The 16,987-nt window shown below is 37.6% G+C and overlaps 1 protein-coding gene across 2 annotated transcripts in view; it reads right to left on the bottom strand.

The window, feature by feature from the left end:
* Positions 1-16,987, bottom strand: part of LRIG3 (leucine rich repeats and immunoglobulin like domains 3) — a 45,775-nt gene that overhangs the window by 10,263 nt on the left and 18,525 nt on the right. The window contains exons 4-12 of one of the 2 annotated variants that reach the window (XM_054188431.1): positions 12,897-13,031; positions 11,744-11,887; positions 9,447-9,590; positions 8,980-9,123; positions 8,415-8,558; positions 6,927-7,007; positions 6,186-6,257; positions 5,742-5,813; positions 2,538-2,701 (exon numbers count right to left, since the gene is read on the bottom strand). In XM_054188431.1, coding sequence (XP_054044406.1) covers positions 2,538-2,701; positions 5,742-5,813; positions 6,186-6,257; positions 6,927-7,007; positions 8,415-8,558; positions 8,980-9,123; positions 9,447-9,590; positions 11,744-11,887; positions 12,897-13,031 — 1,100 coding nt within the window. Of the gene's footprint in view, positions 1-2,537; positions 2,702-5,741; positions 5,814-6,185; positions 6,258-6,926; positions 7,008-8,414; positions 8,559-8,979; positions 9,124-9,446; positions 9,591-11,743; positions 11,888-12,809; positions 13,032-16,987 lie in introns of those variants that run through there. The other variant, XM_054188432.1, reaches the window with a different exon arrangement.

Raw genomic sequence — 16,987 nt, 5'->3', positions numbered from 1 at the left:
GACCATGAGCTGCCTGCAAGAACATTTGCAAGTCTGGAGCTGCGCTCCAGCACCAGGGCAACACGGATCCCCCAGTCTGGGACCCTACCCGTGGGCCTTAAGAATCTCCCAGGCCATTTGGTTTTCATGTTTCCTACCCATGCCTTAAGTCCTCCATGACAAACTACACCATTTGCAAATTGAGTTGATACTTTCACTGACTTTGCACAGGGATAACTAAGTAAAACACTGTAAATACTTAAATCAGGCTTGTGAAAGGACCAGAGAACATACTTCATTCTGGTTTAGTTGTGTTATCAGTGGAATAATAAAATATTTAATAAAATAATAAAATTTTATTTTATTATTTATTATAACAAAATAATAAAATCTTAATTATTTGGCAGGAAGGGGGGGTGAAAAAGTCACTCAAGCAGATACTATGGAATACAGAACACCACTCTAGGATAAGACTGGCAATGTATTTTGTCACAACAGAATAATTTGAGAGTATATTTGAATACATGTATCACAGAAACACACACACATTTATATACACACAGATACATAAACACATATACACACAGACGCATACACTCTTTCTGAGAAATATATTTCTCATTTTATAGAAGCCACTTGACTACTATGTAAGAGAAAATAAGCTATTCATCACTTAGATGGTACTATTTTAGCATCACTATATTAACTTGAAGTAATTAATACAGGTCCAAACAGCATCTATTCCAATTTTCTTCCACAGTTATCTTCATCACAGAAACGTCTCGTGGTTTGTTTCAGCTTGAAAGGTGTGATCTTAGGAAGCACAAATTACACACACTTTCTGGTGGTTTGTTTTTTTTTTTAGTTTCATAGACACGGAACCCTTGTCCAACATGTGCTTTCCTTTAAGAAATTTAGGATGACTCCCTCCTATCTCCTAGATGTTTTCAAAAAAGTAACTTGGCACGATTTGGAGGATTTATACACTCATATAATTTGTATGTAACAGATTATTTATTTTAGTTTCAGACAGGACTTAACACACTACTCTTGAAAATTCCGTAAAAGCCAAAGTAGCCATTGTAAACTTACACGGCAAGGTGTATATACCCCGACGTCTAGTGATGGCACACTTTTAGGATTTAATAAACTGTGAAACATTCATTGATTGCATTAAGGGATTCTAGTTACTTCTGCATGACAATTACTTTACATATTACAGGTAACAACTTACTCTCAGTACACCCCTTTTTGCTAACATATCTTTAAGGGTTTGAAATTAATTCATTAAAAATGTCATTCAGCAGATAAAAGAAATATCACCATCCCCTGTGGTTTAACAAATAAGAGATATATATTTAAATCCCACAATTTAATTTCTTGCCAGAATGAGTTTCTCATAAATAAGGAACTATATTTCATATACACTCCATTAGCTATCGAGTAATCTGTAATTTCCTGCACTATGTCAACTTCTCCTTTTCAGCAGTACCTAGATTACACACTCTCTACTCATTATTTAACATTAATATATTAAACATTTGGCTGCTAATAGGAAAGGAGAAAACAACATTTTTGTACACCATTGTATATTCTGTGCCTGCTTTCACACTGAAAAAAAAGGTATACGTGGCAACAGCAAAAATTAACGAGTCTTATTTGCTATGAGAGGAAAGTTACTGAAAAGAAAAATAAAATGTATACAACAAAAATACATGGAATCCAGTTAGCTTTTAATTTCCTGATATTTTCAAAGTTCCCACTTAATGTATCAGAGCACTCAAACACGCATCTTTACTCTGAATGCTTTGCTTCACTTTGCTTTAAATAGGGAATGTAACATGTAGGTGATAGTGAATGTTACTAAACACACAGAGAAATTTCATTTTTACGGTGGATGCTATTACCTCTAATTCTCAAGTCTTAAAGTAAAAATATCTGGCATACTAAACTATAAAATATCAGTAACAGAACTGTGGTAATCAGATGTTTTAAAATACAGTTTACATACAGGGAGTAACTTACATGGTCCAAATAATTTTTAAAGTAGACAACAAGGACATATTAAAAAAAAGATCAGAGCTGAGGCCAGTATGGCTATTTTACCTTCAAATTTTCTCAGCTCTGGAATAACCTCAAGACTGATGAAGTATGAAAATAATTTAGAAATAATCAAAAGCAAGAATTGCATCTTAAGGTTGCCAAAATGTGCCTCACTTAAAAATTATAGTTATCTAAACAATATCCGTCTTTAAATCAAGAGGCATGTAGATTTACCACCACAAGCTGTTCAGCTTTCCCTTGCATGCTATGCTATGTACTATGTAAGCAAGTTGTACATGAAATAAAAGTCAGAAAACCGCCACTCCCCGTCTTGTACAAAGCCACAGGCCTTGAGCATCTACATCACAGTTTGGGACCAGAGAAGGAAATGTTAACAAATACTAAATTCTCTCCATTGCATCAGAGAACTCAAAATATATCAAAGAAACCACAACAAAAATCGATGCATTCAGCAAAATTTGTTCTATGGAATGAGGAATAGAGGCTATACTCACCACAAACAAAAACATCCAGGCTGACAGCAAAAATACTTCTCCCTTTTAGCAGCTGAGGATGGGCACAACTGGCATTTACAAAGCTCTGAAAGTTGTTCTCTGACATCCACTGTGGGAGCCATTTTAACTGGCAGTCACACAAGAGACTTGACGTGTTTAAGTGCCTAAGAAAAAGCAATTACATTCAAACCCTGTTTGCTTAGGTTTTTTTCTGTTTGTAATACAGATCTATATAAGCACACGTCAGTAACAAAATTAAACTTTTAGGCTAAATACATATATCACAAGAGAAATAAAGCAATATTATTTAGCTCAGATGTGGCGACACCACTGTCATGATTCCTACATTCTACAAAGCAGACATGTTATCCTGAAATCCCAGCTTTTGCTACAAATACGAGTCCAGGCAGTCAGGCACGTTTGCAGTGTCTTGGGTACAAAACTACAGTCAGCAGTAGGACACACGGAATGGGCAGGCCGGAGAACAGTCCAGAAGGGAGGCACTCTGGAAGCTAACATCAAAAACTTCCAAGACTATTTCATTCCCTCATTTCCCTTTCAGTCAGACTATATCTTGGGGAAAATATTTAAAAAGGGGAGTGGGGAGATGAAGAATAGTCAAGTGTTGAAATAACAAGTGCAGACAAAGCTAGTTATCAGCTTACCTAACCTATGCAAATAGCTACATTCACAGAGGGGAAAAAAATAAGAAAGCAAAGGGATATTCTGTAAAGCATCTAGAATCAGGAGTTCAAGTAGGAAGAGTTCACAGTTTTGGCTGAAAACTCAGAATCACCCTTAAAAAAACGTATGAAAAACCACAGTCAGTAATAAATTTCCTCTCTTCAAATCTTACCTGTTCTTGGAAGAAGAGCAAAAATAATTTATGGATCCAGGGAAAGAAACAGCTTTAAAGATAAATGAAGAAATACCAATTCTTGATTTTTCTTGAGGAAAAGGAAGACTGTCTCTGTGAACTTTTTTCACACTGCATGGATAAAACCTAGGGATGCCAGCTCACCAGTTCACGTTGAGATGAAACAGGTCATCTTTCACTGAAATTCTAGGGACATTCTTGTTACTCTTAGGAGACAGAGAAACCACAGCATTTTTTGCTACTCTGATGCAGTAGGTATCTGTCATATTATTTTCAGACTTACTCTCTAGGGGCCTCAGAATAAAATTACTAGATGGAAATTTATACTAAATAATCTTACTTCTGGGAAAGTACTTTCTACCGTCTGTCTACATCTTCCTCAGACGTAAGGGATGTCCACCAGGTGTTTCAAGAAAAATACAGAAAAAGACCCCGGCAAGCACTGAATAGTTATTTCATTGAAGTGTTCAGAGTCTGGTATCTTGTCGCATCTTGCACCTCCTGGAGCAGTGCTAGCCTGTCATTCCATCACTATTCAAATCATCTACATCAGTCCCTAATTCTCAGCACTGTGCTCCCCACTGCTTCTCTTGTGACAAATCTAGCAATTGTCCTGCAACTGGCTGAGTGAGCTCAGCAAACTAATCCAGCAATACAACCAGATCCAACCCAAGGAAGAGGGAAGGCACAAAACGCCTGGCTGTGGGTAGAAGAATGGCTGCTGCTTTCTAGAGCAGCCACAGCTGCATCAGGATCTCGGTAACATCAAACTGAATTCAGAGATAACCAAATATTGCCTAGATACGAGAAAGAAATATTTTACAGTGTGAACAATCATAGTGGAACAATCTCCCCAGGGATGTGGTGGAGTCCCCAGCACTGGAGGTTTTCAAGACATGAATGGACAGGGTGATAGATAATCTCGTCTAGGCTCCTTTTTCCATGAAAGGTTGTACCAGATGACCTTCTGAGGTTCCTTCCAACCTGGGCTGTTCTATGATTCCATGAAATATACAAGGCTCCTTCTTACATTCTCTACGGCGCTCAACATGGAGTAATATTGTAAGATTAAGAAGAGAGCCAGCTGCTCGGTTGATACTTGACAGGAGCCTGGAGAACACAAATGAAAAGCACCAGGTGGTTTCTACTCATAATGAGAACAGCATCTTTTTGTTATTCTTTATAACAATCCACAGAGCAGCTCAGGACAACAGATCTGACTAGAGAAGGCTGATATGAATAGAGGAGACATTAAGATATATGCAAGAGAGGGTGCTGGAGAGGGTGCAGCAGAGAGCTACCAAGATGATTAGGGGACTGGAACACCTCTCTTATGAAGAAAGACTGAGGGATTTGGGTCTTTTCAGTCTGGAAAAAAGACGACTGAGGGGGGATCTTATCAACACTTATAAATACTTAAAGGATGGGTGTCAGGAAGATGGGGCCAGGATCTTTTCAGTGGTGCCCGGCAACAGGACAAGAGGTAATGGGCACAACCTTGAGCATAGAAGTTCCACCTAAACATGAGGAGGAACTTCTTTACTTTGAGGGTGGCAGAGCACTGGCACAGGCTGCCCAGAGAGGTGGTGGAGTCTCCAACTCTGGAGACATTGAAAACCCACACGGACGTGTTGCTGTGTAACCTGCTCTAGGTGACCCTGCTCTGGCAGGGGGGTTGGACTAGATGATCTCCAGAGGTCCCTTCCAACCCTATGATTCTATGATTCTAAGAGGAAGAATTAGCTGCGCTCAAAGGGAACAGTGACAGCATTTTTCTGCGTTGATCAACAGAAAAAGAGGGTAAGCAGAGAAAAAAAACAACAAACCAAAAACTCACTAGAAGAATACATTCTTCCTAGTGACTTCTTCATGACTTCTCTGAAGATCTGCCCCTTTGCTACTACAGGATAGAAGGACCCAATTACAACCACTGACAACCAGGTCTTTACAAAAGAATTACAGCACTGCATTTCACTGGTCCAGTAAGCTTTAGCTCAGTGATAGCACTACTGATCTTATAGCACATTACATCAAAGTCTCCCTTATCTAATACCTATTAGAGATCAGCCAATTTAAAATAAGGACTCTAGACACCAAATGTAGCAGAAAATGAACGCCTCCTATCCTACACTATCTCACTTAAATACAGTGATCACATAAAAAAATAAAAAAACCCAAAGCACTGACATACCCTTTTTACGTGACTTCAGAGAGATTATCACGGGAGTTTTATCACTGCATCAGGCAACATCTTACAAGGCTTTTATTTATACATTTATATGGATAGATATATTTAATAGAGGTGATGTCTTTAGATAGAAACTTACAATTCTTTGAGTTTCTTCATTTGTGAAAATGCATTTCCTTGCACTGACATAATTGCATTGTTACTTAGATCTCTAGGGAAAAAAAAAAGAAAAATAACGTTAGAGGAGGAAAGAGTAATTCATTAAATTGAATGTATTTAAGACTCAAAGAACGTTTTGCTACACTAGTGATATACAAAGGATCACCCTGCTCAAAAACTAAAAAGACAGAATTAAGGAGTTTTGTAGCATGCTTAATACACAAGGCTTTCTACATTAACTGCAAAATTCATATTCAGCATAAGTCCAAAATAAAAGAACCTTCTCAAGATCACAGTAGCAAACAGGGGTAAGTGTATTTCATTCAAAGTCATAAGTAAAGCTTATTAGTCCTACTTTTATTTCAATTAGTAGCAAAATTCATATTTTGCAATGTTGGGTTAAATGTAAACTTCTACTACTTACAGGTGTTCCAGTGCATCCAAACCAGAAAATGCTTTCTTTGTGATGGATCTAATCCTGTTTCCTTGGAGTATCCTGAAAAACATAAGCACACGATGCAAAACAGATGCAATAAAATAGAAGCATTTTTTGAGCTGAACAGCTGCAGTTTTGGCATTTATTTCTAAACTGCGACTAATATTCACTATTCAGCCTTCCCCAATGCAGCAAAACATCTCACCTCTAAAATACAGTAATTTATTCCCCTTGAGTAAGCATCTCAATTTTACAATGATTTTAGAAGACATTTCATGTGTACAATTCAGTGATATGAATTATTCTAAACATATACACATAAGCATCTTTTTATTTCATCAATGTGCATTTGAAAATTTCAATGCAATGAAGCCACTTCCATTGGATGCTGCATTACTTCATCCAAGACTATCCCTGTCATTATGCCTTTGTCATATAATGCACTTACTACTTTCTATTACAGGAAACCCTCATTCTTTGAGAAATGTTTCCGTATATAGTAGTAATATTTAAAATATTTCAGATTAGTTTGACTTGAAAAATCTGGAATTTCTTTTATAGAAAAGGAACATTTTATAGAGAACAAAATAGTAAGGGAGAAAAAAAAAATCACCTCAGCTATGGAAAATACATCATCATTAAGTGTTGGGTTTGTCTCTTGAAACACACATAACCTAAGCTAATTTTCTTTAAGGAATGATGAGATACAAATATTGTAGCAATACTCACAGCTTCTTAAGTTTATCTAGGCCAGAGAAGGCACCATTCATATCCTCAATAGTCCATGATATTTCATTGTTTTTCAGATCCCTATTTAAGGAGGGAGAGGAAAACAAACCACATGAGCTATTAAAAAGAACAAGGTACATACTTCTTCAAGAGCATATATAGTTTAAAACAATTTCTGAAATAGCTTTCTAGTATGCTGGGTTTTGTTGGTTTGAGGGGGTTTTTTTTGTTCGGTTGTGCTTTTTGTTTTGTTTTTTTTTTAGCGAAGCATCTCCTGATTACCCATTTCATTTCAATTTTAATGAGAGACTTTGAAGACTATTATTACTTTTTCCACTGATAATTAAAAAGATCATGAACCTAACAATTTTAAGAATCATTAGACAACAAACCCACATTCCGGTACAAGGGTATTCAGATACAGATTCAAACACTGTCATAAGAAAAGGAGCATCATAGGAGGAAAAAGATCAACTGTTGCCCCTTCAAAACAAAATATACTCACGCCTTTATAAGTTCGTAATATTAACACACAGAGAACACAGAGATTTATTAATAAGTGAATCATTTTTACATCCTACCATATCCACAACAATAACTTAATTATCTGTGAAGCATAAAGAGATTATAGAGATTTGTGAAAAGAATGGTGTGTCAGCAAAGAATCAACAGGGTAGGGCTAGAAGAGAAAAAAAAATCTAGGAGGAAAGTGTAACACAATTTCTAGACACTTCACAAGTCTCTGAATTCCTCTCTTTATGATCTATACGTTTCTGTATACTTAAAAACCGTAGCATACACCCCTCTGAATTGTATCTTTGCTAGATGCCCAAAGTGTGAGTATGTAAACAAACCCCTGAAAGTAAAATACTAGCACCCTTTCCAAAGCCTAGAAGAAACGGCAACCATGTCATTCGTCTGGCTAACAGATGGGTCAATGGTACACAACTGGAAGATTTTAATGAAGCGGAATATATTTAGATTCATTTACTTCTTTCTTCCCCCTTCCATTAGGAAATGCTATTTCAAAAAACGCTCAAATGCTTAATTGAGCAATTGCTCAGTCACGACAAGCGTCAGCATCCGTAGTAATACACAGTTTTGAGTTTTGTCTTCTTATTTCTACCACAAGGGAAAACATTGATTCGATTAAGACACAACTATGATCCAGACCCTTAAAGCTGTGGGGTGCAGTTCTGCTTGCTGCCTTCGAATGGAGACATGCCTTTTCCATAATAATGCTTCTGAAAGTTCGTTATCGTAATCACCATCATCCATTGTGCACAGCCTTAATGAAAGAGGAAGTCCTCCCTCTCCTAACTATTCTGAAAAAAAATCCTACCGTAAGAAAAACATATGCTGATCTGGGAAATTAACGAAAGGTTCCTGCATATTTCATAAGAAAAAAAAAAACACAAAAACAAACCTATAAACACTGAGGGTTTTTCTTAAGGTTTTTGACCTTAAAAATCGAGTTTGTCAACTTACAGAGTCTGCAGACTGGAAAGTCCCCGGAAGGCACAATCAGCAATGTAATTTACTTTGTTGTTTCCAATGTACAGTCCAACCAGCACGCTTAAACCAACAAAACTTGAATCATCTAACCTTGCTAAGTGATTGAACGTCAAATCTCTGCAAATTCAAGGAGAAAATGTATTTTAATGTTTATGCTGCAGTGCATATTACTCAGTTCAATCCAGGTGAATGTTCAGGGGGAGAAGATGTTTCTTCCCTCACAACTATCACAAAACCTACTACAGTATTGTTGACCACACAGCTTGTGTATCATTTCTGATAATTCGCAAATTACTGCACAATTAATTTCTTTCATTTGAAAATGACTGTGTTACAGCTTTAGTACAACTGCCACAGTGAAATGAAGCAGTCACGGTTGGCTTCAACTTCTTTCAACAAAATAAAACTGTCCCACATACAAAAAAGTTGTTGTCACCTTGGAAACTTTGTTATGAAAAGTTCACAGATCAGTGGTAAGAAGTTCATGCTTTGGCATGTACCCGGCTTTCAAAACTGGAATAGAATAAAAGCTACTCACAGCTCACTGAGTTTTTGGCAAAATTCCCAGGCATCAGGACTGATCCTGCTGATGGCATTTTGGCTGAGATGGAGTTGCTGCAGCATCAGCAAGCCATAAAGCCAGCCTTTGGTTACCTCTGTTAAGTTGTTATGGTCCAGCTGCCTACAAACATTCACAAACACAAACAGATAAAAAACATAAGGTTCAGAAACTCAGTGGCGTGCGTGCTTTGCCATGAGTCCACATCTGACTTCATGATACTGGCTAGATAGCTGCAGGCTTTATTTACATTTAGAGTTGTATGCATGCATTCAGAATGTGCTGTCCTACACATTCACCAATGGCTCCTTGCTGCTTTTCAAACCATACTAGAACAGTTTAATTCAAAAACATCTTTAAATTTTATGAAGCAATTCTATTCATTTTGCGCAATTGTACTTAACATGTTTTCAGCAGAATCTTATCAGCAGAAAGTTGATACTCACAAGACTTCCATGTTGGTTAATCCCCAGAAAGCGCCGTCCATGAGTCTAGTAACCCCGTTTCTCTGCAGCTTTAATGATTTCAAAGCTGGAAGTCCTTGGAAAGTAAGCCCATCTATTTTTTTAATTTTGTTGCGATTCAGTTCCCTGCATCAATAAAATTTATAGTTACAGCACAGTAAGTTTACCTGCATGCCAGTAACCTTTCTTCCCTCTCTGGAAACAAACCTTATTTAAATGCTCTTTGTTTAAATGTCTAAATGTTTAAATGCTTAAACACATAAAACAACAGAGACAAGATGTAATAAAAATCAAATATTTTACTGTAACACATTATGCTTAACCATGCTAACACTGTTCTGCCTTTCTGATACTGAGGACGAGTACTTGGTAGCTCCTTGATTTTCAGATTTAAAGAATCCTCATAGACCTAGAACATCATGGTTAGTTCTGTTTGCAAATTCAAAAGTGGAAGTAAGTTCCTGGTGTTTATCCAGCAGTAGAGCCATTAAGGGTAGCTTATAATTGCAATCAATAATCAGTCAGAAAGTTAAAATTTTTAGTTGTGGTAACTGGGCAAAATTAAATACCCTGGCTGATTCCTTTCTTTCTTAATCTGCAGTTAAGCATTCATTACACATTCCTCCCTCATTCTCCACAACTAGTTATGAACAGGTCCTTCCTTCTTTCTCAAGCAGTCTTGACACTCTCCCTTCTGCCACTACACACCCCCCCTTGTAGGTCAGACGCTGGGACCCATGCGTATCTGTAACTCCTGGAAGGGAGTTATAAGGCATAACTAGCCAGAGGGCAAGCTGCGGTGACAGTAGTACTCAGTATTTTCTGTTTTACTGCTCTCCGTAACACTGTCTTGGTTTTGGTCCTTTTTAACTCCAAACCCTGCACAAACCCCAAGCAGCTTTGCGACTTTCTGAGCTATGTGAAAACAGAAGTCACACAGGCACAAAGAACAATGTTAACTGTTTTTATAACAGCTAATTTTGAAATATCATTTGTTAAATTAACAGTTATATCGATAAACAATATATAGTATAAAGAGATAGGATTAGACAATACTAAGAAAAGGCCTTCATACAACGAGTAATCATTTGAAGATATATCAACCTTCAAGAAGATCTGTCAACCTGCATCCTACCAAACCAAGAGGAATCCTCTCCTTTCAAAACTTACTTCCCCATATCCTGATATGAACTCTACCTGATAACAGATACCCGATAGAGAACACTCCTCGTCCTGTGTTTATGTGTATAGGCAGTGAAGAACATTCAGTGAGATCAGCCTTCAGTTCTTCCCCACTCCTCCTCTGAACACTTCTTCCAAGTGGTAACACAAATTTTTGACCTTCATTGCAGATTAGCTACCTAACATAACTAGGTCAGCATACGGATTAAACTGTGAACGAGTAGAACTCTTTCAGGCAAGAATATCACCAAATTCCAAAATTTCAGATAAATCTGAAGATCTGAAAGTCTACTAAGATCGTTAACAAATCCTGAGATTTGCAGGACTGTTCTCATACTCTTTACTGAGGCTCACATCAAACTCTTCCTGCATTTGTATACAGAAAAGATACAGTCACTGTTTCCAGATGTGTCAAGCATCCTAACACTTCAGTGTTCTTATAACCTTTCACTTTCAAGGTTAACCTAAGAAACTTGATCATTTTTAACTCTTGACTATCTAATATGGAAAATAATTATTCAGGATTTGACAAAGCGCAGTCCTGGCCCATCCTCTTGTCAACTTCCTGCACTCCATGTTTTCAAAAAAAAAAAAGGAGGAAAAAGATATTTTATTTCCCCATCCTCTTCCATATTAAATAACTTTATTAAACATTTATAGACAGCATTGTATCAGCAAGGCTGAAGGAGGTCTGTTTGCTCAAGCATATTGCTTATTGTCACATCTTCTGAAAGCAAATTAGTTCCCTTCATTTCACTGTGAAAGCAACAAAATAAATAAGAGACTGCTGTAGTGAACTACGTAAGTTCACTTAGTATTTTTCCAATGCCTTCTTACAGGAATGCTATTACCCCTTCTCCAGCCTTTTTTTTTTCTTTTAATAGGCAAACACAATTTTAAGTACAAAGACTAGTCACATCTCACCAATATATACGACTAGTTTTGTTCAGTGCAAAGCTGCAGTTAGTAAGGGTTGTAGTAATATGTTTTCTGTGTCTGTCTCACTCTGCCTCTGGTTAAATTAAAGGTTAAAGTTCAAGCACTGCCAGTGCTTTGGAAAACCTGAAAACAATTAGTCAATTGTAGGTTGCACTTACAGGTGCTGCAGATGGGAGAGTTTAAACATCTTTTGAGGGATTGCTGAAATTTTGTTCCTGTTCAGTTTCAATACTTGAAGTGTGGTAGACAAATTGTCAAAGGTACCAGGCTCCATGGAGGTTATTCGGTTACTGTTAATGTACCTGTTGAAACAATGTCTAGAAGGTTAAATTTACAGTTATTTAATAAATTCTTAATACCAAGTAGTGAAACACAAAGCTCTTGCGCTGCCTACTCCTTGATAAATGGAATTTCATTTATCATATTAATTAGAGTTCTTGACAGCTCCGTCTATGGTCAAATAGTATTTCACCACCAACATTTTGCTCTACTCTGCAGGAGTGTACTATTAGCAGAAGATAGCATTTTGCAACCCCATTGCTTTATTCTCACTCAGTATAGCTCTAGCATTGCAGTATTACTGAATAAAGATTAAGATAGATTCAAAAAAGTCCACCAAACCCCATGTAACTCAAGACAAGCACAACCATGGGGAAGAGGAGGCTGAGGGGAGACCTCATTGCCCTCTACAACTACCTGAAAGGAGGTTGGAGAGAGGTGGGTGTTGGCCTCTTCTCCCAAGTGAATAATGACAGGACCAGAGGAAATGGTCTGAAGTTGTGGCAGGGGAGGTTTAGATTAGATATTAGGAAGAATTACTTTACTGAAAGAGTGGTCAGGCCCTGGAACAGCCTGCCCAGGGAGGTGGCTGAGTCACCATCCCTGGAGGTATTTAAGAAACGTGCAGATGTGGCACTTCAGGGCATGCTCTAGTGACAGAGATTGTAGGGGTTTTTTTCGTGTGTGTATGGTAGTGATCTCGAAGGTCCTTTCCAACCATGAAGATTCTATGATTCTGTGATTCTATGATTTTGTTACATAATTATTTCTCTGAAGAGACACATCTATTTGTTTAATCTCAAGATAATGACCTCCACTTTTTATGAACTAAAACATCTCACTGCAACAACTCATGTATTCAAATTAACAGCTTATGTTAAAATTCAACTGGTCAGAGTGGGAATAAATATTGAACGTATGTCTAATTGAAAGAAGATTTAGTACCTTAACAAACAGCTGCCAATCTGAGTTTTCCAGTAAGTTTTTTGAAAGTAACCTGAAAGAAATAAAGTAAGACTAAGTTTTACTTACAGATACTTGAGCTGTAACGATGGAAATGATGATATTTTTAGCTCTGATATGTTGTTGTTGCTCAAGTCCAAAGTTTCTAGACTCTGAAATGGCTTCAGATGTTCAGACAAGACGTTGGCAATCCTGTTACTGGTCCTGAAATTTAAGGACAGTAGTCAAAAGACTGTAATTTCCAGAATAAACACTTGTTAACAACTCATGACTGACAAAAGTTAGTTCTAAATTCCCCCACTTGAAATAACTTCTAGTTAAAGAAAACCTATAAAGTATGTTCTCTAGACATAACATTCATTTCTAGCCATCCCAAATCATAAATTGAAATGCTCTAAATAAATGTGTTCATCAAAATTTCTTAAAACCTATTCCCAGCAAACAAGATGAAAAAAATTGCATTATAATCCAATTGCTGCAATTCATGGCTCTTAAAACAAGATGTAAAACTCTATGATCATCTATTTCTGAACCGTAGAAATATCTGGTATTTTCATTGAACAGTATGTCACAGTACTGTAATGCAATGAGATTAGAGTTGTTTTCTATTTTAACCAAATTAACATCATAGTAGCTAGACATTGTGTTTTGTGTTTTTTTTTAAATCCTATAGCATGAAAATCAGACTGAATTTCCAGTAAGAGAGCTAGATTAGAACAGATAGATGACAGTGTGCTCCCTCAGAAAGATTTTGCAATTACATTTTGCAATTAATCTAATTTTGCAATTACATTTAGTATTGCATCCTATAGATTTTTCTGGTGAGTTAGCAAAGTATAAAACTTCTGCTTATTACAGCTCATTGCAGAGGTTCTGGACTTCGTGTCTGGTCAAACTTCAGCTAAGCATCATACCCATTTCCACAACAAAATCTGTGCAACTGTTTAAAGGCATGGCTATCCTAGTCTACTATAAAGAACACCCCTCTTCTGTCACTTCTAATGAAATGTACTTTTTCCAGCAATCCTATTTCATGTTCATACTCAGCAACCTACCAGTTTTTCCATTGCAGTTGCATAATATACAGAATCATACAAGCATATCAGCGACATTAATAAGGTTATTCGTCTGGGGCTAATGGTAGGGAATAGGGGAAAACAGATCACGACCAAGTAAATGAATGTAACCCAAAATGATCCCTGTTACCTTGGGAAGTTCAAGTCAGTTCATTCTGTACCTAATATGATGAATGATCAAAATTTAGGAGCTCTCCCCAGCTCCTAGAGATTGCAGGCAAAGGCAATTTCAGTAACCTATCAACAAGAATGTTGATTCTGGAAAGTGTTTGCCTTTATTGGAAATACTCGATCTGGATCAAATAGCAAGCCACACATTTAGGATAGCACAGACAACCCTCGCATATTCAAGGGGTGTGGGGGGATTACTGCTCAAGACAAAAAAAGTCCTGACTCAAAAACTGAACCAGAAGTTAGATTAATGGCCTTTCTGACCACATGTGGGAATGGGTAAGTGATCTTGCAGCCCCTCCAACGCTGCACTCGTATCGTGTTTCATTCCTCAGGCTGTCTGGTAGAGGTATACTGCATTTTTTTAGCTCTTAGCTGAAAGTATTTATAATAAATGGAAACAAATTACTTTAATAAAAAACAACAACAAACACCACCACCATGTGTCAGTCCCACTGGCCAAATAAGACTGTGAGTTAGATAACAGGTCATAGAGCCTTGCCTTTATGCATTAGTTTGTTTATAAGGTAATTACTAACAAGGTATTAAAACTGCCAATTACTTGAGTGACGAATAAAATTTTCCTTGCAGTAAAAGTGTGCTCCAGCAGAAGCCAGCAATTTCCTGAACTGCACGCCTCCTAAATTGCAGTGTGAAAGTGTTCAGTTATAGAGACGGCTTGCACAGTGCTGTCTTTGTGTCAGTGCTGCTCCATAAAACAGAAATTCCTCACAACTGGCAGGATAATAGCCCCTGTATTACAAAGTTTGGTCGGACCTAATGGAACCGAATAAAACTCTTATACTGCCTTCAGATTAGCACTTAAACTAACTGGCAAATTACCTGACACAAACCAGGTTACAACAAAAACAAACAAACAAAAAAAACCCCAGCTTGTTTGTGTCAGGGAACTTTTTTTTCTTTTTTGGTGATGGTAAGGTCATATCGTGGGGAGAAAGCAACTTCTTCTGTTCACTGAAACAGAGCTACACATCAAAGTCCTGGTCCATCTCACAATGCAAATCAAACCATCCCTCACTGCACCTTCTGCTCACTCATATTTGTAGAAGCTACTCAAATGCAAAATTTCTGAACAGTTCATTCCTTATTGCCCCAATCTCCTAGTCCGGTTTTCTCTTAAAAAAAAAATAAATACCATAATTCACATGCAGAAGATTATCTAGCGCTGAACATAGACAAATAGTTCAAGACCCGACTTTAGTTAAAATGAGAAAATTTAATTCTAATTTGATTTTTCTTCACAATCGTCACTTAAGTAAATGAAATAAAAACAATGTATTGGTTTCCTCATAACTGCCAAATCACCGTCAAAGTTAGTCAAGAAGGATGTGTGCGAAAATGCAAGCATATCTAATTGTCAAAGCAGAACCAAACAGTACCCACTGGGGGAGGGGGGCAAAAAAAACCTAATAAGAAAACCAACTTTCCAGCAAAGTGTTGTTATTACTGTGCTCAGACGAAAGGAGCCGCACACACCACATTGGTTTCATTTCACAGCCCCTGAAGGGGAGATCAGAGCAACAAAGTTCCCCTGCAACAAGAGAACCAGCACATCAAGCTCTCATAGATGCAGACCTGCAGCAATTTGATCACCATTTCTTCATGTGCAAGGAACAGCAACGTGCTGCAGACTCCTTACAACTTCTTCCATTACTGCTAAAGCAGCAGGAGCACTGAGGAACACAGATAAAACCACCAAAAATACCTGCATGAATTTGAACACATCTTCTGCAATTTGAGTACTTACACCCTGACTTGCAACACAAAAAAAAACCCCAAGAATGCATGCAGACTGATTTAATTATTTTTACATAAGCCTGTGTGAATACCAGCTTAAGACAGAATATCAGTTTTTCATTACAGGTATGAGAAACCTTAGCTTTCCCTCTTAGCATTCATGCCTTCAACCACACCACTAGGCCAAAACATCCATAACAGCCCTATCAATCATGATCTCAAGATTCATTCTATATAAACAACAGCTACAACATATCTCACATATTGACTTGTACTTTCCCTGCCCCTAGGGAAATACAAAGCAGGGCAGCAACTTCCATATACATTTTGTTAAGGATCTAGTTAACACCATTTAGACATAATAGTTCTTACGTGCTGAAAAAAACACACAATTTTTAGAGATCTGAGATAATATGACCAAGTATCTCTTGATAAAGACTGTCAATGTGTAATGTTTTCTATGTAAGAGAAGTATCTATGCAAGCTTCGTTACTCTGATCCTATTAACACAGAAGCACCACCTCAGAAACAGATTAAGACCTGAAATCCTGTCTTCTGTTTCCATTCAAAATCTCAGCACAAAAATACTCTTGCACTTCCTTCTCCAGCGTAACTCTTTCTTCTAGGTAGATCTTGACCTGCTGTGTTTTGAGAACCTTTTAGTGTTACCTTACACCATGACCCTGACAAGGCGCATGTGTAGGAGCCTGGAAGTGGAGCAACCTGGTTAAAAATAAAGTTGCTTAGAAAGACAATTTTGGAGAGCTGTGTCTGTGCAGCCTGTTCTCCAAAGTTGTTAGGTGCAAAATAAATGCTTTAAGATCTGTGTCACTCTGGATTAAGACAGTATTTCCTGTCCCTCAACTAAGTCCTGAAAGGCTGGATATATTGAATCTGCAACACAAACTAAGAAGATACGTAAAGAGAAAAAAGTACTCTGCTAGGGCTAGATATATCTTTCTGAGCAGTGCTGAAGCCAACTCACTGGGGTTCATAGATGTTTAGTTTGACTGTCTTGTGTTTACATGGCTTCCAGATTAGAGCTGTCTTGGAGGCAGCCACATCAGAGCACAGGCAAAGCAGACGTGACTGTCCACATCCAAGCACGTAGACCGGGTGGCCTCCATTATGTACCACTACAGTTCACAGCCTCCT

The sequence above is a fragment of the Rissa tridactyla genome, chromosome 1, assembly GCF_028500815.1.
Source record: "Rissa tridactyla isolate bRisTri1 chromosome 1, bRisTri1.patW.cur.20221130, whole genome shotgun sequence".
NCBI lineage: Eukaryota > Metazoa > Chordata > Aves > Charadriiformes > Laridae > Rissa > Rissa tridactyla.
The sequence above is the reverse complement of the archived record's forward strand: the minus strand, read 5'-3'. Positions and strand labels throughout refer to the sequence as shown.